Here is a 24,642-nt window from a genome sequence, read left to right on the forward strand (position 1 = left end):
TAGGTCCGGTATCTGGTAGGCTTATCTTACAACATGTGATTCTGATCAGAGTATCAGAAGGGAAACCTGAGGAAGAGGTGGACAGGTTACGCTTTAAGAAATAATAACTGAGACTTCTCTGGAATTGAAGAAATAAGTGAGTCCTCGGCTAAAATATTCATCCCATGTACCAAAATAAATGCATATAGACATATCATAGTGAAACTGCAGAACACTGAGCATAAAGGGAAGAGTTACATGCTACTTGAGAGAAAATTCACAAGGGAACACAGAATCCCACATTCTTCTTTTAGAAATAGTAGGTGGCAGAAAACAAGAGCTAACAGCTTCAGAATGTTGTGGTGAAGAAACTTTCAGTCTAGAATTTTATACACAGCTAAACTGTCATTCAAGAGAAAAGCCAAAATAAAAGTAATTTGAGATATTCAAAGTCTAAGAGTATACCACATGACCTTCACTGGAAGAACTAGCAAAGACTGGGTAAGATAAAAGTGAACACAGAAGTGTTGGATAACATGAAGCAGTGAGGGGCCAGACTTTTATTAAGTGATAATAAATGCTAATGACTGTAAACATAATTGTTGGTCTTTTAAAAATATAAAACACGTTTGGGACAACAAAGACAAGACTGAGGGCCAAGAGGATTCAGTGGATGGCAAAAATATAGCAGGTCTGTGTCAAGTTCTAAGGGCAAGACAGAAATATTAAGGGAAAAAAGTGGAAAAAATAAACTAAATTTTATACTTAGAAAAAAATAGCTAAATAATTGATATATACTCTGTAGCTTTCAAATCCACAGAAGGAAAGAGAAGAGAATGTAGAAACTTTTGAGTCCAGTGGAAGGCAGGAAAAGAAAAAAAAGGCAAAGGAAAAGGATGGTAAGTGGAAAATAAAAACTAAGATAGTAGAAATATATCCAATTATATGAGTAATCACACTAAATGTTAACAGGATTATACTCTTCTATTAAAAGATAGATTATGAAATTGCATTTTTTTAAATAGGCTTCACATCCACTGTGGAGCCCAAAGTAGAACTTGAACTCACAACCATGAGGTCAAGACCTGAGCTGAGATCGAGTTGGACACTTAACCAACTGAGACACCCAGGCATCCAGAAATTATACTTTTTAACATGTTTGGTTGTAGCCTGCTTAAAAGAGAGATACCTACAGTAAAAGTTCACAGTGCAAAGGATTAGAAGAAGGTAAACCATGCAATACTAATTAGGGGCATGAGTATAGCAACAGAGAAAATAGAATTAAGCAAGAAGCATTCACTGGGATGAAGAAAAGCACTGGTACGCAGTTAGCATAATAAATTCAAAATCTATAAATCAAATGCTGATAACAGTACAAAGAAATGTTGGAAAATTATCAATCATAGTGGGTGATTTATTTAAATCTGCTTCTATCAATAACTGATAGGTGCCTCATACAAATTTCTGAGGATTTGGACTATTTGAAATATAGAATAACAATTTGCTTTGATAAGTGACTTTTCATGTTTTCTGACCACCACTTATAATATTAAAAAAAATACATTTTATATGCAACCTAGTAAAAATATCTAAATTATGTATATGAAATAAAAGTTTCACAAAATATCATTTCCTATTATTTGAAAAATGCCGATTGGGTCCCCTAAATTGATTTTGCAACCCCCTTACGAGCCACAGGTCATAGTCTGAAAAACATTAATAGCTCTGCATAGACTCCTGCATCCAGTAGGGAGAATATACATTCTCTTCGAGGATATTTTTACAAAAATTCAACACATACTGTCACAAATGAAGGCTCCACACATTTCAAAAAATCTGTATCCATTTACACTCTTCAACAGTAAAAAACATTTTAATTAGGAAAAACCAAAAGGTAATGTTTAAAAAAGACTCGTGTGTTTGGAAATTTAAAAAAATTCAGTACATAATACCCAGCTGTTAGGTTATCATAATGAAAATCATAAAACACTTAGAAGTAGATGGCTGTGGAAAATGCTACGTACCACATTTGTGGGATAGCCAAAACTGCACTCAAAAGTAAACCTGGAACTTTGAATTTATTAAAAAGACAAGAACGATTGAAAATAAGTGAGCTAATCATTTAACTTGAAAAACTATAAAAAGAACAAGAGCAAATTAATCAAAATCAAAATAAAATAATAAAAATACAGAAATCACCTAGAACAGCCCAGCACATGGGAGAACACGAGAGAACAGTGCCTCGAGCAGTGTTTGGCCCATGGTAGATACTCATTAAATACTGGGTGAAGGAATGAATGAAACTGACAACAAATGGTAGACGGGGTCACATCTGGAAAGACTAATATGGTAAATTTAAAAAAGAGGAAAGACCCACATAGATAATACTAGGAATGAAAAGGAATAAAACAACAAATATAATGGATCGTGGGTTAGACAATGTGTAGTATATTTATAAAATGGAGCCTTATGCACCACTCCTGCACAAAAGTTGACTTCACAAAGTGCTTCTTGAATTGGTCTTGTTTTCAGACCCAAATTAATACTGTTCTAATTGTTATTTGCCAAAGATTAGTGTATTAGCTTCTGTTTGTGAGATGCATACATAATCCCTGGACTGATGGATTAAAAGAGGAAGCACACTTACACCTGCGTGCATGTAGGTTGTAAGGAACATTGTGAGATGTTTCATCTGTGAGTAAACATTTGCTAAGAAGACTCAAGAGTACATGTCCCTTTTGGAATTCAGTTCTATAACCTAACTTGTGCCTTGAGATTTCTTCTCTCCTTTGGGAGTTAAAAGAAGTTTGGTTGTCACCAAAGTTTTATAAAAATGAGCAAGTGCAGGGTTTCTTTTCAGGACCTTCACAGATGCCACCATGCCTGTCTGCCACAGCCCTGGCAAGGTCAGCATTTCGAGCTCTCCTCTTCCTGTGAAATCTTGAGCACTTTTCTTTTGTGGCTCCTTCCTTCTATAGAAAGGTCATCCCCGATGTGGTGGCATGAATCCAAGATAAACTTTCACTTAAACCATTGGAACAGAAACCTAGTACCTCTGTGTTAGAGATGTGGAAAGCCTTGAAAAGAACTCGAAGAGAAACAATATAGTACCAAACCACAGTCAATCTTGTGAAGTAATGAACAAAACAGATCTTAAAGAAAGGATATCACTTTCAGAAAAGTTTCCACTGATCAAAATAATGGGAAAAAAAGAACAGAGGAAACCACAAATAAAGGAAACGAAGATCCACGAAAAAGCACGTCCGAAGCCTTACCAGCAAAATGGATAGTAGGGATTTTGCTTATTATTACCCTCCTTGACTGGCGATGATATGTCGTATAGGCTGGCTGTATGGTGTGCTCTTGACGCCAGTGGCATTCCTAGCCAGCTGTTTGATCGGCATTTATTTCCCAAGTAGAGACCAGTATTAGGAGACATCTTTCAATAATAAATGTAGGCACTATTTCGGCTTGTAGGGATACTATTTACTTGTAATGCATTCCCGAACAATGTCTTTGAGAGGCCCAGGAAGGCTGTTCTTCCTTACTCGGGGTAGAAGTAATGCCCATGTCAGGCCTTTTCTTGGACTTCAGGAAAAGGCAAGAGATCAAAGGAGTAAGTGGGAGTGGAGCAAGTGACTTGAATCCCGGGTTAGAAAGTAGACATTTAATACGTAAGGAAACTCTTCGGGTCCTAGCCATGAACACATCCCAAGGAAAGATCCTGCCTTCGTTGAAAAAAGCATGTCATTATTAATGGAATTCTTCTAATTAGAATTCTTGGTTGCGACTAGCGTGTTACTGTTCATGGCTACATCATATCTTGTTTCAGTTTTGACGTGGCTCCGGTAATCGGGAAGCCTGCCCTTCGGCAGCTTTTGATAATAACACGGTTCGTTGTGTGGAGAAGAGTCTGAACTAAGCCCATCACCACAGCTGAGGTTGTAGGAAGCCTCAAACTCTCAAACCTGGGCTATATCTCCTGTTCTTCTGTCTTCTGGAACCTATACCACTTCCAAGAAGAGCAATTATGGAACACTACGGGACTGCATGGTCACATCTAGCACTCTCCTTGGTTTAAACTCTAACTTTTGTATGTTGTAAAATTAACGGCACCTCTCTTGTCCCATCTTTTCAGTATTCCTCACTGCAAAACTCGAGACTTTTATAAGGCACTTTCCTGAGTTCATCTTTTGGTCTTCATATTCCATATGTTCCGTGATCGGAAAACAGCAGCTAACGGAGCTGCACCAAACACACATTTAGCTTTGCACATTCGGCTCTTCAGAGAGAAAGAGACTGTATGGTTTCAGTGGCGGCCGACTCCGTGTGTTGTTCTTCTTGGGGAGAGCTGGGAGACGCATCGTTCCTCCCGTCAGTCTCATTTCCCATGAGCCTCTTGTGTAGGACGGACATCCTCTGTGCCATGTGTAATTCTCATGCTGAAAGACACGTGTTCTATGACAAGCCAGCTGCTTCATTTGGTGCACAGTTGAAGAAACAGTGGTTTGTTCTGATGCTGAAAAATGTGTATATTAGATTTATCGGGAGGTAGTTTGTCAATCTCAAATGAGACCTCTCTTCCTAAGGGAGTTTAAGAGTAGTTGTGACCATGAGATTTCTGCCTCATAGGCCGCTAATTAACTACCTTTTGACTTTAATAGCAAGTTGCTGTTAACTTCCAGGTTCTGCGTATGTTGTGGACATTCTCCTATTTAGCACCCACATTCCATTTTCAGTCAGAGTCACTGCGTCACCCGACTTAATATTTCTGTATGTGGATAAGCTTATAGTGAATGCAAAGATGGTTAGCAATTCTAAGTAAAAATACCAATTCCAATAAAAGTTAATGTTTGTTTAGCCATTGATATAATACTAGATACCGTGCTAAGATGTGCCTTACAGTCGCCATCTTCTTTAATCCTCAACAACCCTATGAGGTAGGTCGTGGTAACTTGATGTTAAAGGACAGTAACTGACTCAGACAAGCAGGGGAATACACATCTTCCTACGTAAGGAGTTCCTAAAACACAGGCACTCCCAGGAAAGCTGCAAAGAATTATCGCAGAAGCAGATCAACAAGCGCCCTAAGTAAGCTGTGGTTCAAAAGTTCTCACTTAGGAGTGGGTTGACCAGAGGCTGGAATGTATTTTCCCAGGGAAATGATGCTTGCACGACAAAAGCGTATTTACCCACGATGTGCCTGAAGTAGTAATAACATAGACCCAAACCACTTTGTGTACCAGTGTTTTCATGGAAAAGTCCACTCTGAATTTCCTCTTGAATGGCTGTTGGACACGTTTCTCCACCGCGGGGGAAATGGGGCGCCTGTGCTAGAAACAGTAGGCTCATTAGAAGTGTTCAAAGTTTGAGTCAGCGGTGGCTCCCAAGGCCTGTGATGGGAGTTGATGGAGAAGGCAGGGTGGAAGAGTGACAGGGGATGGACAGAGGGAGAGGAACAGGAGACAGCCCATGAAGGTGAAGGGTGGGATAAGAATTCCAGAGAAGGGGGGAAAAGAGGAAAAGAATTTCAGGGAGGAGAAGAGAGGAGGAGGAGTTTAAGGATCCAGACTCACTAGTTCTAAACACCCAGGGACTCTGTTCTCCCTCAGGTAGCTCCTTGTTTGCTGCTTTTGTTTCTTCTACCGACTCTGGTATTTCGCCTGCCTGGTTCCCTTTTGCTGTTCTGCGCGATACTGAGACCAGCTTCGTGGCTTTTCTTGACGCGGCTGCCCCTAACACAGGCAAATGGCCCTAAGGGTTTTTAACCTCTGTAGAGGAAAGAGCCCATCCTAGGTTCTAGAACTTTTCCTTTTTCACTTGGACCTTGAAGAGCCAATATTAGCTAGAGATGCTTTGGGTAGTTCTTTGGGTCTATAAAGGGCTGAAATAAAATGGATAAGCATTCCCGATGTAGCTATTCAAGGTTGAGGCTTGTGGGACAAGGGAGAATTCCCTCTGTTCCTTTCTCTCCTGTTTGTCTCTACCATTCCCTTGTCCTCCAATGAAAGTGGAAAGGAGTGGGTGGGGCCGCAATCACAGCTTGCTGGAGGGGAAGGGGTCCAAGAGAGTGTGATCCTTGCATCACTGCTGGGGTGTGCTCTCCATCAGTGAGGGGGGGTGGGGGTGGACCCCCTGGGCACCTAAGCGTCTGCCAGAGTCTCCAAGTGCTCTTCGCATCACCTTCCCCTTTGCCCACTAGTCAACGTTCTCCTCACTGCTGATACAAGTCACTTGGACACCTGGGAGCTATAAAAAGCCTAGGTTCTCACACTTTATCCCGGACCCACTGAGTCAGAATCTCTAAGGGAAGGGCCTGGAGAGCTGTGTGATTAACAAGTGACCCCAGGTGGTTCCTGTCAAGGACATTTGACAAACACTGCTTGACCATCCCTCCATCTTGCTGGTCTTTAAAAGCTCCTCGGACATTCTAAACCCCTTTCTGCCTCAGGATCATTATACGTATATTCTATTTCTTCTCCACGAAAAGCTCTTTCCTGATCCCTACTCTTGGCCAATAGCTACTTCTCCTAACTTCATGACTTTGCTGAAATACGACAGTTTCAGAAAGACCATCCTTGACCACCGGTGTCACATCTCAATGAGGTTCCCTTGTTTCATTCTCTTTTTTAAAACACTTCATGCTGTTTCTCCTTAGCATTTATCACATAGTTTGTCCCTTATGTCTTTGCCTAATGTCTACCTCTTCACTAGTACCAAGCATGGAATACTTTTTGCATGGATGAATAAATGGAAAAACAGTGCCAGGAGAAGGGTTCTAAAGGTTGGATTGATTGCTGCTCAAGAAATAAAGAACTGAGCATATGAAACTTTTAGTCTTACAAAGTAAAATTTTTACACGTCAACTAAAATCAAGGTAGATGGGTCCAACAAGTAATTTGTATTTGTGGGGCAATGGATCAGATTATTTTTTAAAATATTTATTAGAGGGGCGCCTGGGTGGCTCAGTCGGTTGAGCGTCCGACTTCGGCTCAGGTCATGATCTCGCGGTCTGTGGGTTCGAGCCCCGCGTCGGGCTCTGTGCTGACAGCTCAGAGCCTGGAGCCTGTTTCAGATTCTGTGTCTCCCTCTTTCTCTGACCCTCCCCTGTTCATGCTCTCTCTCTGTCTCAAAAATAAATAAATGTTAAAAAAAAATTAAAAAAAATATTTATTAGATACCTGATCTGTGCAAAGTGCAATGTTAACAGCCATGGCTATAACAGTGAACGAGCCGATATAATCTCTGCCTTTACGGAGCTTACTTTTTAGCAAGGATGACAGATATTAAGCAACCAGTTACACAATCCCGTAATTACAATTTTGGTAAATGCAATGAAAGAATTACAGATCTATAAGAGCCTGTAGTGATGAGATCCAGCATGGTCTGTAGGGCATCAAGCTAGCCATAGAATTTCTAAGACATGTGGCTGGGGAACCTGTGCCCAAAGCATCCAATTTACTCTGTCCTGTCTCTTGTCAAAGTTGGCATGAGGGGAGGTGCCTCTATATAACAGTTCCTCAACTTCAGCACTATTTTTTTTTTAAGTTTATTTATTTTGAGAGAAAGAGAGAATCCCAAGCAGGCTCCACACTGTCTGCGTGGAGCCCGATGTGGGGCTTGAACCTCACGAACCATGAGATCATGAGACCTGAGCCGAAATCAAGAGTTGGACGCTTAACCGACACAGCCACCCGGGTGCCCCTCATATTCAGCACTATTGACATCTTGGGCTACAAAATCCTTTGGGGGCACCTCCCAGTGCACTTTAGGAGATATTTAGCACCATCCCTGGCCTCTACCCACCAGATGCCAGTAGACCTTGCTGTTGTGACAACAATGTGTCAACATTGCCAAACGTCCCTTGTGGAAGGGTGGGGTTGAGGACAAAGTCTGTCCCTCCTTTCTACCTCAGATGAGAACCGCTGGTCTACATGAACCTTGGTGGTTTTTTTTTAATGCCTTTACTTATAATTTATCCAAGTCAATACTGGAAACTTCATTTATTCATTCAGTAAAGAAATATTTGTTGAATGCTTATTAGGTGCCAGGCACTGGAGACACAGCAGTAGTCCAAGCCTGTGCTTTCTTGCAATTACCTTCCAGTGGAGAGAGATGTACAACAAACTCCAATATATGTAATATTTCAGAAGACGGGGTAGTTGGTCACAGGAGTCCTTTCTGCTAAGGTGACATTTGTACCAAGTCTTGAAAGAAGCAAGGGAATGAGCCACATGACCGAGAACACCGAGAGCAAGAGGCAAAGCCATTGGAGGGCCTGCATTTGATCTAACCTTTCTATCTGCCGATCTAACCAAGCTGCTTGTGTTTCAGAGGGTCCACAGAAGGGCAGCTGAATGGACTCCAGAGCAGCCTTAACTCTGCAGCCTTTGTGCCCATCACCAGCTCCACAGGTTAGTGGACACACCAGCTCTTCCGCGGCCGGGACGACAGGGAGGGTGCTGGGCTGGGCATATTCTCTCTTCTGCCTCCGAAGAAACCTGCAGTTCAAAGAACGAGGAAGCCTCCAGGCTTTTGAAGCATTGGCAGATGGGCACTGTAGGATGGAATGGTTTTCCAGAACTAGTTCAGGGTAGATGACATTCCTTGGTCTGGGAGAATGCTATCAGATTGGCAGCATTTAGGCTGGTATTTGACCGGTGTTTCACTGTGCATATCATATTCCCACCGGTAGTGTCTCTCCCTAACTCTTCAGGACAATGGAGCTCTGGTCTTCGATCATAGTCCCTGTCATGCTGATGTAATGGCCTATTGATCTATTGCCAGGTGCTTACTGAGGTCTTTTTAAAACCTCTCGTGTAGGTATCCACATCTAAGTCAGGCAACATTGGTCCAGGCATAGTCTTCTGTGAGTACTAACTCGTAAGAATATACTGATAAGTAATCAGAAAACTAAAAGAAAATCACTTGGATTCAGTTCAACAAATACTTATTATTGAATACCTACTGTGGAGAGAATGAGATGTCAGCTGAGGGACATAAAGGGTGGACCAGGCCATCCCTCCTGTCAGGGAACTTACAGACTTAGGAAAAGAGGAGAGTCAGCAGGGAGCGGGGCTGCAGGGTGGGTAAGTGTCAGGTCCTGGGGATGCAGAGAATAACCATAGACGGTTGGCGGAACACCCGCTGTGCCCGGCACAGTTCTGAATGCTTCACATGTAACAACTCATTTGTCCACAAAACAGGCATATAATAGGAACTGTGTTCCCTGTTTTACAGCTGAAGAAATAAAGGCACAGATTATGAAACATATCTAACATCTCACAGCTAGTAAATGGTGGGGCAGTATTTGAACCCGAGCGACCTGGCCCAGGCTCTTAAGGGATTAGAGAGGGCTTTCTGGAGGAAGAAACATCCAGGCGGAGGGTTGAATGTTGACACGTCTGCTGGGGGGGGGGGGTGGGGGGGCGCTGCAGGACTAAAGGAGTGCCAGGAAGAGGGAGCAATACTGCACAGTCGGGGGCGGGGTGAAAATGCCCCGTGTTCTGGGAGCCCTCGTGTGCCACTGTGGCGGGGGACTAGGGCACGAGCAGGGAGCAGCAAGAGAGAGGTCACGGAGGTAGCAGGGCCGGTTTGCGAGCCGTGTAGGGAACTTGGTCCTGAGTGCAATAAGAAGCCGTCAGGGAGTCTAGAGCCAGGGGATGAGGGGTGTGCGTGCGACATAATACACCTTAACATGATGCCAGATCTCCCAGAAGCCTGGTTAGACTGTATCACAGGGAGAATTACGCACACCTCCGGCTTACTGTGGGGTTCAAGGAAGCCACATATAGAGAAAGGCTCTATAACCACACCCACATCAGGTAATAAGAGTATAAAGACTTTGTTCTCTGCTTAATATTTTAGAACCCGAATTCAAGAAATAGTTGATGGGTATCTACTTGGCCCTCCCCTCCCCCCAAAAAGAATGACTAGGATACGGTAGTTATTTTTAAGGAATGAACATTTCCCCCTGGAAGTTGGTGCGGCCTGGCAAGTGGGTGGCCGGGAGAACTGTGCACTGTACACACAGCTGAATATATCTGTCCACAAACTGCTGCAGCCAGAGAGGTTTGCGGAGCACAGGAGATCCAGGAAACCTGCCTACTGCATTTGCAGGTCTAACTAACGTATTAAGTACAAAACGGAACGCTCTGCGTAGACTCTGGCCAGGGAAGTTGGAAATTTGAGGGGCCAGGTGGGTCATACTCTCAGCATCTCGCTTATGAATTAATATTTATCGACTGCCGAAGTTATGTGTTAGAGATTTTGTAACCATTGTAATGACCGCAGTGTCAGCCTAAAACCACAGAACAAAGGGAGAAGTTGTATATTAGTTATATAAAGGTTGTATACTGTATACTGTATATTAGAATCCCTGGATTCTAGTATCTCCCTTTTCCCTCTGCTTCTACCTTAAGACGAGTGCATTATTTTTTTTCGCCTTGCTTAGGTAGCCTGCTGTTCACTGCTTTTATCTCCATTGACTCTGGACCTCTAAAGTGCCTTGAATTTGTTTCTAGTCTGTGATTTTCCTGGTGTTCCCGATCCTCAGTTAAAGAAACACTGATGAACTTGGTACACGAGTCTCAGGCATTTTCCACACTTCCCAATAAACATTTATACAGCTAGTAAGTAACTACCTGGCACTTGAGTGTTTCGGCTACAAATCATGCGTTTTTCTGTATGACACATAGATTTGAAGGTGTTATTCTAGGGGTTCAGAAGGGTGTCCTATAAAAAGGTTAGGTAGCTATTAGAGACATTTTTCTTTAAACCCAGAAGAAGGGAGAGTAGCCCCTGTAATAAGTCAGTTATATGGCTCTCAGAGATAGGAAGTTTGTGCCTCTACAGGAATCGCTAAGCTGACTTTGAAAAGGTATTTAGCCCCTGTCTGGTCCAGTTAACTCAGTTGGTTAAACATGGTATTATTGAGTCCACGAATATAGCAAAAGTCTGTTTCCTGGCCCCTTGACTCTTCTGCAAGTCTAGCCAACCAGGCCTTAAAGCTGTGTGACTTTGTTCCTTGGGCGCCTGACTGAGATACTGGTTCATCCCAGGGCTCTGTTGAAAAACAACTCAGAATCCTTCCCCACTGATGGTGACCTAGTGACAGTCTTTTAAGTGTGGATGTTAAATGAGGTAGTGGACATGAAAGCTGCTAGCAAAAGGTCTGGAATGCTCCATGAATGTTACTTTTTCCTTGACTTCCCTACCTCAGGCTATATATTCTGAGTTTGCTATGGGAGGCAAGACGTAGAGTCAGCAAATTTGGAAATTTGAGAAGGAAGCTAGAGTGAGGGCCTTTGGCTCAAAGCCAAAGCCATTGGCCTTCGTTCTTTATAACCATGGCGTTCTGGAGTTTAGAAGTGGTGATGGGGAACTAAAATAGCAGAGAGTACCAGATTAGATAACTGGCATTTCTCTCGTGCGGACTTCATAGCGTAAACTACCATTCTTGCAGGGTCTGAGGCCATACCAGCTGCCCTCATCCCTGGCCCTAGCTTCTGCCTACGCCTCTTCTGTCCTGGAGCCCGGCCTCTATCTGCCCCCGCCCCAGTTTGTTTGTTTTGTTTTGTTTTGTTTAAAAAGCTCTTACTTACTGGTCTGGAGTTGGTGGAAAGATTCTTTGAACACCAATGCTGGATTTCATTTACAAGAAGTGAGCAACAGTGTCCTTGTTAAATATTTGCTATTTGGGGCCTTGATAAAACATACATTTTAGCTTTATCCTCCTTGTTTGCATGGGGCTGGGGCAGCAGCCCATCAGTGTGCCTCTGCCCGCCCACCTCCCTGCCTCCCTGTAATACAAGACAAAGGAACTTACTTTAATAGAAAGTAAACCCAGCGGACCTTAAACTCTGAGGATCTAGAAGTCACTTTAACTTTCAAGCGAAATGATTTGCTGGGCAATTCTCAGCAGAATGACCTCTTTTTATTATCAGATTCTTATTCTTTTCACCAAGCGTTATCTAGTTGTTATAGATCCTGGATGGATCTGGAATATAAGAAGTGAATAGTGAAAATGAATACAGCTCTTAAGATGCTTGCCCTCGTGTCTCACATCCTTTGTTACTCCCAAAACGTTCTTCTCTTCCCAGAGCCAGAGGGATAAGAATTTGGGTTTCCGTACTCTTATGGTGTTAGAAAGCAAAGGGCACAGGTGTGGTGTTTGGCCGGAAATGGAGCATCAGCATCTGGGCAAACAATGATCCCCTAAAGCCTAGTTTTGTTTTGTTTTGTTTTGTTTTGTTTTGTTTTCTTGAAATACACATAGGTGTTTTCTCCTTTCTTTATGTTCAATGTATTTCTCAGCCTTCTCTTTCCTTCTTTGGTCCCTCTGTCGCCCGCCACCTAATGCTAGATATTAGGCGTTTTTCTGGGCCTGGTGTCCCTGGCTAGTCTTCTGTCTGGTTTTTGTCCTATCCTAAAACCTAGTTTTAGATTTGACCTCTTGTCCTTTCACCAAGATCAAATAAAGTGTTAAGTAGGGATTTTTTTTTTTTTTAACATTTTTCAGGACCTTTGGAAGCTCCCCAAGTTATTTTCGCCAGATCCAAACCCTTGCCCACACAATCTGGAGCCCTTGCTACAGTTATAGGACAGAGAAAATCAAAGTCGGTGAAGTCAGGGCCAATTTAAGGTAACAGTAAGAATAAGAGCATATTTTTTTATTATAACTTGCTGACTTTATGCCACAGCAAGAGGCTTAATAGCTATCAAGAGAAGCGATAGTTTCTCAAAATGACAAGGAAATTGACGTTTTGTAAAACCAGAGCTCAGAAGGAGTCTCCAAACTGTGGGTCAAAGTTAAGCTACTCCTAGCTTGCTTCTGTAATAGCCTGCCAGTAGGTGGCGCTGTGGCAGTAAGAAATTTCCTCACTATTCTGGAGGGTTTTGTTTAAAACCATGGGGACATTGAGGCCAATCAAAGAAAGAAACTAAAGCTATAATTGAGTTATCACAGGTAAAGTGTAACAGAATACATTGGAGAGAATGATATTTGAAGTTCAAATCGCAATAGCCTCTAAAGAGAATGTTCTCAGTGATATTTATTATTTTAAAGAAGGCTTTTAGACTAGAGTCGTGTAGTTTGTGAACTGGACTTTCAAATAATGGGAGGCAGGAAGGAAGAAAATTAAAAAATAGTTTTTGGGGGGTGAGGCTGAGTGAGTAATTATGCTGTGTGTCTGAGTTAAGATCAGCATATGCTATAACTGGCCACAAAACAAACCGTAAATCCCAGCCTACCACCCATCCGTAGAAATCTGACTTTGAAGGGTCGGCCTGACTTGATCTTGTGAGGCTGTACCCACACTTCACCAGCGCTGCCCCACAGTATTTTGTTCCCAGCTGTGGCCTTCAAAACTTTCCAGAAAATTCTCTGAAACCACAAGGTTTTGATGATTCCTTTCCTCTTTGCTCTACCCTACACACTGAAGCATTAATGGCACACCTGCTATGAGCTTAATACCCTTCTTACCTCTGGGGGAATACTTACAAGCTTATTTGAGAAGCATTATTCATCAAAATACCCCAGGAGAGCAAAGGAGGGAGGAAAATTATTTACCCACCACAGGATTCATTTACATTGGATCAGAGAGCTTCAAATATCTTTCCCCAGCCCATCTAAACTCTTTCCAAAAAGGAATGAGAAGAGAGAAGGGAACACCAAATCCATGGCTTGGTCATCTACCAAAATGTACCAGAAAAACTGAAAACAACTCGAGTTCTATTGGTAATACTTGGCCAATGGGCCTTTAATTCTGATATCCAATGATGAACAACTAATGAAATATAGAAAACTAAAGCGAGAAGGTCAATATTTCCTTGAGGAGACTGGCAGCCAGGAGAATGAATGCGACATCAAGCTCCAAACTAAACCGATGGCCTGCCAAGAAGCACTAATGTCCCATCGGCTTCCAGGACTGTGAGACTTGGACCCTGCCGCCGTTGTAATATCACTTTCCTTGAACCTATTTCATTAGTATCCCTTACAGTCCACCCAGAACATTACATGGCAAAGTAGGATCATCAGCAGAGAAGCCTTGGGAAAGAGCCCATCTCTCAACACTTAAATCTCTTGCAAACACAGCCCTGCTGAGCCTGAGCGGCACATAAGCTAGGGAGGGTGATGCTGTACTTTGTAGTTAGCTGAGGCGGTAAGACCTCATGCCAAGCGTGCATGGCCTCGACGCAGAGTGGGTCAGGGGGCCTCAGAAGACCAGGCTGCCATGGTGCAGCACGACCAGCTGGGAGGCTCCGGAGGCAGGCCCACCAGCCTGGCAGGTGGTAGGTGTCAGATGGCCATGGGCTGCCTCTCCCTGAATAGGAGAAATACGTAGTTCACAAAGTGAGGAGGCAGAACCCCAGCGTCCGTGTCCCATCACCCAGATGCTTGTTTTCTCCTTGCTGTGAATGCAGTAGAGGCACGATCACTGCTCGGGCCAGAGGTCCCTTAAACCACAGTCACAGACGAATGTTATCACGAGCTGTAATGATCCTAGAGCCTCTTCATATATGGGGTTCGGGAGGCAGGCAGGTTAGATGCGAAGATTGAAGTATGCTTGCATAGCATGTTATCTAAGACAGAAAACATCAGTTGTCCTGATCAAAGAACGAAGGAGCTGCACTTAAGCATGCTGGGGACTCGGACTTTCTAAGACCCCCACTATGCTGCCCCAGGCAAGGGTCGTATTTAAATAGATACATTATTTTGCATCTTCTTAGATTCTGTATTGTCTGTTTGGCATCCCTTCATCACAGAGCCAGTTAACTATGTTTTCTGTATTCTCGATGCTTTGACATTTGGGGCCTCACCGAGCCAGAGAGAAACTGCCCCTCCCAGGGCTAGCTAATTCCTAGAGATCATAACAACTTGCCCATGAGTATGCCTTTCAAATAGAAGCTAACCAGTCCCAAGTTTATATCCCCAACCGCCTCCTTATCTAACTCTCACATGGAACACCCACATTTCCCTTGCCCCAGATTGCTCCAGGGCCAGGTACAACTAGAGAGCACTGCTGGAGCCCATAGCCCACCAGAATCCTTAGAACGAGCCAGCCTTAAGCTGTTTACCCTGCTCTGCCTTGCCTTTCCCGGGGAAATCCCAAGTAAGGTTATGGCCTCGGCTTTCTCCTCACTCCTGTCTTCTGTCTCCTGACCACACTGGTGTTTTCCTCTGTGACCCCGTGTGGCACGCAGTGACCTTCTCTCTGGGACGCTGAGTATAATCAGCTTGCCCCTGCCAAGCCTTGTTCTCATCTCCTCCAGAGCCACACTGACTTATCCATACCATACCCAACTTGTACACCCTTAGAACAAACATCAACAGAGTGGATGTCTTTACTGTGCAGTGCGAGGAGCCAGGGAAAAAAATCTCCATCAATTAGGTTTATACCACTAAGTTCTAAGCAACTGGTCACAGCACTCACTTCATTATAGGCTGTGTTGTATAAGTGGTGTTTTAACAGTGTGTGTGGTGCTAGCCTTAATCTAGCTGCAGCCACACATGAAGGATGTGGATCCCTCTCCATGGCAAAGTCGCCTGGCTGTCAGCCATTGAAATTTCATGCTTTCCTGTCCCGAGGCCTCTTCTTTTCATTTAGTAACTGTTTCTACATTCAGAAACAAAACCCAAGCATAGCAGAACAACCTGGTTGGAAGTGGGGGAGGAAACAACCTGGCTTTCAGTTTGGGGGGATGTAGGGGAACACTTCCAAGATCCTCTAAGGGGGTTCATTTGCCTTAAAGAAAACCAGGGAACTCTATTCCTGAAATGGATTAAGAAGTGGACCACTAAGAAAGATAAGATCTGAAAATTGATATTGTCTCTTGCTGAGCTGGCAAACTGCCAAGAGAGGAGTGATGATTCTTCAATTGTTAACAATTACTACTTTGTTAGAAAGAGACAAGGAAAGCACAGCGGCCCCTTTCTCAAATTACATTTATGTTACAGAAGCGCACACACCTCCTGGAAAAAATGCTTGGCACCCTGGATTGTGAGGCTTGTACCTACCACTGCCTCTTGCTGCAGATTCGTATTGTCCTGTGTAATATCCGTTCACTTTGGGTGGGAAAAGATCCTGTTTATTCTTGTATTCCTGAACTGGGCAGGTAACCGGCATAACATTGCCTTACTTTGTAAGTTTTTATACTTATCGCTACAAGTTATCAATCTATACTCTGTGGTTATCCGTCCCGTGAACCCACACATCTTGCTGCTAATTTCAATGAAATGCTTGTTATAGGCACATACCTTTGCTTTACCACCCTTATATCCCCAGGTCATAATTGCTCCTAAACGTTCTAAAGAAAGAAATGACATGCTAAGCCATGCCTGCCTTTGGAAAAAGCAAGCTTTGTGCATGGAAATATTTACAACGCTGCTCGCCTGATCTGTAGCATGTACTGGGCCCCAAAGTGTGTGGGTGGATACGCGTAGGACGCGGAGAATGGTGACTTGATGTGCATTGCCCCGTTGGCATGATTGGTGCGGATATTTATGCTTTATTCTTTGAAATTATAAAGAGAAAGACTCGGATTCTCTTGTCCTCCGAATGAAGAGCATCGCTGGTAAAAGTGGAACAATAGCGTCTCCTACTTCTTTGTATTCTCCTCTTTGGAACACCCAAGTATTTCCAGACAGGACTCTAACATAGATATCAGGAGCCCTCTTCCCTTAAAACCTAAATCCCGGCTAAGCGGTTACCTGATACCAGAGAGGTACTGCTTGAATGTGCGTAATGTCCCCTTAGCTACATCAAGAAAACAAAGCATGGGGGCGCCTGGGTGGCTCAGTCGGTTGGGCGTCCGACTTCGACTCAGGTCACGATCTCATGGTCCGTGAGTTCGAGCCCCGTGTCGGGCTCTGGGCTGACGGCTCAGAGCCTGGAGCCTGCTTCCGATTCTGTGTCTCCCTCTTTATCTGCCCCTCCCCCGTTCATGCTCTGTCTCTCTCTGTCTCAAAAATAAATAAAAAACGTTAAAAAAAAAATTTAAAAAAAAAAAAAAAGGAAAACAAAGCGTGTTTCCCCAGTACAAAATAAGGATGTAACTTGGGAAGCCAACCTGGCTGTAAGATGGCGAGATGAACTAAAGAGGTCGGCTGCTTAGAAGTTGCTATTTTACTGTTATTTATGTGTTTGTGGTTATCAGGAAGAAGATTCACTGCGTTTTATATTCAACTGGACTGAAAAGTGACTGAGGTTTTTTCCGCCTTCCATTCACTTCTCATTAAGACATGTTTGTTCATGAGACAAACCCAAATGAAGATGTTTTAGAATTTGACAAGAGTTTAGCTTTTTTGTTTTGTTTTTTTAATGAGTGAATTGTTTGTAGTTGATCAGAGATTGGAACATGGAATCTTGACATCGCCGCTCTTTTTTAGAAATATGACCCTTGCAGGCCTTCGGTGTTTAGTCATCTTTTCTACTGTTCTCCAATGTAAATTGCCGTTGTGTGTATGTACATATCCTTATCCTCCTCTGTTTACGCGGAGAATTTGAGTCATCTGCAATAGCCTTTTGATTATCAAAAGAGAGGCACCCTCAGTTTACCTCTTTAAGGAACGTTACTGTACATAAGCATAAGGAGCAAACAGTCTCAGGGGCCGGACCTCATAAAAACTTGCAACCTTGGGGCGTTTGGGTGGTTCAGTCAGTTAAGCATCCAACTTCGGCTCAGGTCATGATCTTATGGTCCCTGAGTTTGAGCCCCACTGAAAGCTCAGAGCCTGGAGCCTGCTTCAGATTCTGTGTCTCCCTCTCTCTCTGCCCCTCCCCTGCTTGCACTCTGTCTCTCCCTGTCTCTCAAAAATAAATAAACGCTGGGGGTGCCTGGGTGGCTCAGTCGGCTGAGCGTCCCACTTCAGCTTGGGTCATGATCTCGCAGTTCGTGGGTTCGAGCCCCGCGTCCGGCTCTGTACTGACGGCTCAGAGCCTGGAGCCTGCTTCGGATTCTGTGTCTCCTTCTCTCTGCCCCTTCCCTGCTCATGCTCTGTCTCTCCCTGTCTCTCAAAAATGATACACGTTAAAAAACTTTTTTTTAATAAATAAATAAATAAATAAATAAACGTTAAACAAAATTAAAAAAAAAAAAAAACCTGCCACCTTATTTGGGACAATTAGCAGTTTTAGTGGCTAAACAGCAAATCTGTTAGTCCATCCCTGATACCAGGTCGTCCGCTATCCCCTCGGTGGCTGGCCTCCACTGTTTTCCAGGTCAGCACCTCTGCCGTATTCGAGATTCCACCTCCCTCCGTGTGGTTGTTTCTCTCTCCACTTGTTACATCCACCTTCCAGAGGACAGAATTAGAATACTCTGCATTCCTTCATTCATTCCAAGACGTGCCCCTGGTGTGCAGAACTGAAGGTGGCAAATGCCCCCTTGCGGACAAATGCCAGCCCTCTGCTAGGATCGCATGACTGCGTGATATACAGAGCGGCCAGCTTCGGCACTTCTGACCCCTGTCTTGAGGTGGCATTGTAGCTAGCAGGTACAACATACTTTTCATCCCTACCATAGAGTCTTAAAATAGAAAGCCACATGCAGTAAAATAACAAAACATAAAAGGAGAATCTGGGCCAAAAGTCAAGATATTTCCAATTTTTCAAATATAAGCCCAAATAAAATTACTGTGATCAAGGTTAAATTTGGTTCTGAGTCTCTTAGCCATCGAGACAAAAAGGGAAACAAGAAAAATCAGGGTATATATAGTTCTCATTTTCAAAAAGGAAGCCATACTCTGGAGGAAAATGAAGCTTTTTCCTGGCTCTTATTCTCCAAGAAGTAGTTCATATGCTTTAGAGAGAGGACACCGAAAGAAGTAAGAGTGCCCTCCCAACACAGCAGTGTGCTTCATGGGGCTACTTCTTGGCGTGAGCTACAGGAAGTCAACACACATCAGCGCAAGTCAACGAAAACCATTTTGTGAGGGACAAGACTGTTGCAGTCCAAGTCTCTTTCTGGTCCGACAAAACCCAAGGGTAAGGCAGTGATTCTGTAGAGGATTGGATGGATCGCATGTGGCTTAGACAATCCTAAGTGTAACTTCTCTCGGTTGATTGCTTGTAAGGGCTCGTCTTGCTCTTGGGCAGGGACCCAGACGCCTCATCTACACGTGAAGATGCGCGGATATGCTTTGGAAAGCAGGTGGCAGAGGAACCATCTCGTCAAAACTGCAGAGCTAAGCGGTTTTCTCACCCATCATATGGCACGTTCACTCTCCGTTCCTTTTTTCACATCTAGTTTCCTCTGCCCAAGCACCATATGCCTCCTCTTGCCTGCTTCCCCGCAATGTGGCTAATTGCTATTTGTCCTTTCTCCTTTCCAACCCTCCCCCACTCCCACCCCCAGTATGAGCTAGATGGTATTTGACCGCGCTGAGCACTGACTTGTATCTCCTGTGGCATTTACGACACTCTAGTATCTTTCTGGATGACCTGACGGTTCCCCCACTAGGGCCGTAATTCTCTAGAGGGCAAGGAGGAGTTCTAATTTGATTCTGAAATTCTGGGACCTACCGCAGTGCCCAGCCCATAGAAGGGACTTAGAAAATTCTGATTGAATAGATGAATGAGTGAATTTTCATATTTCTGCAAACACCTGTCCACATATACAAATCCTTCTTATCCTCTAAGTTTCCAGTTAAGATTTGCCCAATAATCTGTATTCATATAATTAGATTCATCTTGCCATTTTTAAAATCCCTACAGCACTTACAATTTATATGACAAAGTTTGGCACTCCACTGTATTTTTGTCATCTTTTATCCTACTTACTTCTTGGGTAAATTGTCCCCAATAAGGCTGTAACTTCCGTGAGGGCAGGATTACGTTCTGTATGTTTCTGGAATCCCTAGCAACATCCAAAATGCCTCATTACCTTGTAATACCAGCCCTAAAGAAAAGAATACATAAAACACATAAAATTTTTCTGAAAAAATAACGTATATCCCCTGTTCTTCTGGTTTCAAGAAAATGCTTAACCTCAAGTTAAAATGCATTAACCTTAAATTTCATAAATAATGCATTTTGTTATTTTTTACTATTTTTTTGAAGTTTATTTATTTTGAGAGAGAGCTAGAGAGCAAGTGGGGGAGGGGCAGAGAGAGAGGGAAACAGAGTCGTAAGCAGGCTCTGTGCTGTCAGTGCAGAGCCCGATATGGGGCTCGAACCCGTGAACCACAAGATCCGGACACTCAACTGACTGAGCCACCCAGGCGCTCCTATAATGCATTTTTTTTTTTTTATTATTAAGCAATCTGAAAAATCAGAAGAACCTTCCTTCTAATTTACCTACTGCAGTATTTCTAGCCTGTTTCTTGCAATATTGTAAAACTACTTCCTCTAAAATAGAGAAGGAGCCACCGCTGTCCTTCAGGTTACAACCTGTTACACACATTCGTGACCTTACTATAAACCTACCTTGTAATTACGATGCAGAATTCAAATGTTAGACCACATCCAAGGATCTTATTCTAAGGGAGCAAAGGTTCCCGTAAAATGAGATTTAGTTTATTTGAAAAACATCCTCCTTCAGCGTTTTTCCCTCTATATCAACTCATTGGAAGTCTTTGACCTCATAACACCGATCAGGTTTTGCTTTTGAACACTAAACTGTCTTTTTTATTCCTTTCTGAATTCTCCATGATTTTTTTAGGCTTCTCCTAAATTATGTAATACCTGAACTGGACAACACAGAGATCTTAGAGATCTGTCTAGTATTATGTGTAGTGTAAGATGTATCATCGTAGTTCTGGAGTCATGTAATACGTTACTTATATTGTACAGTGTTCTCAAAAACAAAACAAGTTCTCTCAATCCTTGTCTCCTACTTTCCCTCCTTACTCTTGCTTCAAGTTCAGTGCCATAGTATGGTGTTTTCTAAAAACTGTAAAAATAGAAAGACGATACAATTCAGAAATTCCACTTCTGGATGTATACCCCAAAAGAACTGAAAGCAGGGCCTTGACTGGATATTTGTACACTCAGGTTCATAGCAGCATTATTCACAATAGCCTAAAGGCGGAAGCATCCCAAGCGTCCATCAGTGGATGAATGGATAAACAAAATGTGGTGTGTGCCAACAATGGAATATTCTTCAGCGTTTGAAAAGGAAGGAAGTCCTGACACATGTGACATCATGGATGAACCTGGAAGATTTATGCTAACTACAAGAAGCCAATCACAGGAAGACTAATGTTGTATAATTTCCACTTATTGAGGGAGCTAGAGCAATCAGATTCAGAGACAGAAAGCAGAATGGTAGTTACTGGATGCTGGCCAGAGGGGAGAATGGGGAGTTTTTTTTAAATGGGCACAGAGCTTCAGGTTTTGAAGATGAAAAAAGTTCTGCAGGTAGATGGCAGGGATGATTGCACAACGTGAATGTGCTTAATGCCACTGGATGCCATTTCACTTAAAATGGTCACTTAAAATGCCATTTCACTTGAAAATGGTCACGTGGGTAATTTTTCCCCTATCCTCTGGCAACTGTGAATCTGTTCTCTGTATCTATGAGCTTGGCTTTTTGGTTTCCTTTTAGATTTCACATGTGAGATCATATGGTATATGCCTTTCCCTGTCTGACTTATTTTACTTAGCATGATGCCCTCAAGGTCCGTCCATGTTGAGCCCAATGACAAGATCTCATTCTTTTTATGACTGAATAATATTCTAGTGTGTATATGCACCACATTTTCTTTATTCATTCATCCATCCACGGACACTTAGGTTGTTTCTACATTTTGGCTGTTGTAAATCATGCAATGAACATAGGGTGAACATGCAACGAGTTAGTGTTTTTGTTTTCTTTGGATAGATACCTAGAAGTGGAATTGCTGGATCATAGGAGAGTTATATTTTTAATATTTTGAGGAACCTCTCTAGTTTTACATAGTGGCTATACCAATTTACGTTCCCACCAACAGTGCAACACGTGTTACTTCTTGTCTTTTTGATTATAGCCATTCTTAACAGGTGTGAAGTGATACCGCCTTGTGGTTTTGATTTGCATGTCCCTGGTGATTGGGGGTGTTGAGCACCTTTACATATACCTGTTAGCATTTGTATGTCTTCTTTGGAGGAACACCTATTCCATTCTTCTGCTATTTTTAATTGGATTGTTTGTTTTTACCACTGAGTTGTATGAGTTCTTTATATATTTGGGGTATTAACCCTCTATCATATACAAGATTTGCAAATATTTTTGTCCCATTTGGGAGGTTGCCTTTTCATTTTGTTTTTTTCTTTACCGTAGAGAAGCTTTTTGGTTTGATGTAGTCCCACTTGTTTATTTTTGCTTTTGTTGGCTTTGCTTTTGGTGTCAAATCCAAAAAATCATCACCAAGACCCACATCAAAGAGCTTACCACCTATGTTTTCTTCTGGGAGTTTTATGGTTTTAGGTCTTACGTTCAAGTCTTTAATCTACTTTTTGAGTTAATTTTTGTGTATGGTGTGAGATAGGGGTCCAGTTTCATTCTTTTATATGTCACTGTCCAGTTTTCCTAACATCATTTATTGGAGACTGTCCTTTCCCCATTGTATATTCTTGGCTCCTTTTTCCTACACTAACTGACCATTTACGCATGGGTTTATTTCTGGGTTCTCTATTCTATTCTGTTGATCTGTGTGTCTGTTTTTATGCCAGTGCCATATGCCATACTGTTTTGAGTATGATAGTTTTGTAATATAGCTTGAAATCAGAAAGCATAATGCCTCCAGCTTTGTTCTTTTTTGTCAAGATTGCTTTGATTCTTTGTGGTCTTTAGAATTGTTTGTTCTATTTCTGTGAAAAATGCCATTGGAATTTTGATAGGCATAGCATTGAATCTGCAGATTGCTTTGGGTGGTATGGACATTTTAACAAAAGCGGTTCTTCCAATCCATGAGCATGCAGTATTTTTCCATTTATTTATGTCTTCTTCAATTTCTTTCATCAGTGTCTCATAGGTATTCAGTGTAGTCTTTAACCTCCTTGATTAAATTATTCCTGGGTATTTTATTCTCTTTGATATAATTGTAAATGCAATTATTTTCTTTTTTTTTTTTTTTGTTTTATGTTTATTTTATTTTTGCGAGAGAGAGCACAAGAAGGAGAGGGGCAGAGAGAGAATGGTACAGAGGATCTGAAGCAGGCTCCATGCTGACAGCAGAGGAGCCCGATGCAGGCTCAAACTCACGAACCTCAAGATCATGACCTGAGACAAAGTCAGGCGCTTAACCGATTGAGCCACCCAGGTGCCCCAAAATGCAATGATTTTCTTAATTTCTCTTCCTGATAGTTTGTTGTTAGTGTAAAGAAAAGTAACAGGTTTTTGTATATTGATTTTGTATTGTGAAACTTCGTGGAATTCATTTATTTTAACAGTTTTTTTGGGTGGAGTCTTTAGGACTTTTTCTATATGAATGTCAGGTCGCCTACTAATAGAGACCATTTTACTTCTTTTCTGATTTGGATGCCTTTTATTTCTTTTTCTTGTGTATTGCTGTCACTAGGACTTCTAGTACTGTGTTGAATAAAAGTGGGGAGAGTTGGCATCCTTGTCTTGACCTTAGAGGACAAGCTGTCAGCTTTTTACTGCTGAGTGTGATGTTGGCTGTGGACTTGTCCCACGTAGCCTGTATTGTGTTGAGGTGCGTTCCCTCTGTACCCACTTTGTTGAGAGTTTTTATCATAAATGTGTTTTGAAACTGTCAAATCTTTTATGCATCAATGGAAATGATCATATTTTTATCCTTCATTTTGTTGATGTGGGGTGTCACATTGATTTGTGGGTGTTGCAGCACCATTGCGTGGGTGGAATGAATCCCACCTGATCAGGTGGATGGTCCTTTTGCTGTGCTGCTGAGTTGACTTTGCTACTATTTTGTTGAGAATTTTTGCACTTACATTCATCAGAGATATTATTGGCCTGCGGTTTTCTTTTCTTGGGGTATCCTCGTCTGGTTTTGGTATCAGGGTGATGTTGGCCTTGTACAGTGACTTTGAAAGTGTTCCCTCCTCTTCTACATTTTGGAAGAGTTTGAGAAAGATTGGTGTTAATTCTTTAAATGTTTGGTAGAGTTCGCCAGTGAAGCGGCCTAGTTTTGGACTTCTGTGTGTTGGAACGTTTTTGATTACTGATTCAATCCCATTTACGTTACGTGTACTTGACCACAATTTAACAAAGACTATAGATTACGTAATGCACCCAGTATGGTGTTTGGCACATGGTAGGTACTCAGTAAATGATAGTTCTTACTATTTGTCACAGTTCAAAGCACATGGTGTCATTAGTTCCCATTATGATCCTTGAAGACATACTGTTAAATAATGTCAAAAGTTAGGTCCCCTAGAAAGCAAATGCTAAAATGGAGATTAGTGTACAGGAAGTTTATTCGGGAGTACTCCCGAGATTGATTCCTATAGAAGGGAAAGGAATGAAAGGAAACAGGATTGGACAGTGGGACAAGTTGGGCTGTGACTCAGTGACAAGGAAGGCCTCAGCTGGTGCCACAGAGAGTATAAAGCCAGCCTTTCAGGGTTGTGAATTGTGGTGAGGTAGCTAGGATATAGCTTTTATGCATACTTTATGTTGACTCATCATTAGATATGGGCTGCCTGGGAAGAGGACATTCCCTTGAGAACTAAAACGCATGTTTCTGTGGCTCCTAGTCCA

The 24,642-nt window shown here is 42.5% G+C and overlaps 1 protein-coding gene across 16 annotated transcripts in view; it reads left to right on the top strand.

The window, feature by feature from the left end:
- TTLL5 (tubulin tyrosine ligase like 5) overlaps window positions 1–24,642 on the top strand; it is a 286,889-nt gene that overhangs the window by 227,032 nt on the left and 35,215 nt on the right. For 2 of the 16 annotated variants that reach the window (XM_078447984.2, XM_078447988.2), the window contains 2 exons: window positions 8,314–8,393; window positions 19,077–19,309. The exons of 2 other annotated variants lie outside the window; for them this stretch is intronic. In XM_078447984.2, coding sequence (XP_078304110.2) covers window positions 8,314–8,393; window positions 19,077–19,285 — 289 coding nt within the window. In that variant the 3' untranslated portion in view covers window positions 19,286–19,309. Of the gene's footprint in view, window positions 1–8,313; window positions 8,394–12,499; window positions 12,623–19,076; window positions 19,314–24,642 lie in introns of those variants that run through there. 12 more of the 16 variants (XM_078447992.2, XM_078447994.2, XM_078447991.2 and 9 more) reach the window with 7 other exon arrangements.

This window comes from Panthera onca, chromosome B3, assembly GCF_046562875.1.
Source record: "Panthera onca isolate mPanOnc1 chromosome B3, mPanOnc1 haplotype 2, whole genome shotgun sequence".
Lineage (NCBI taxonomy): Eukaryota > Metazoa > Chordata > Mammalia > Carnivora > Felidae > Panthera > Panthera onca.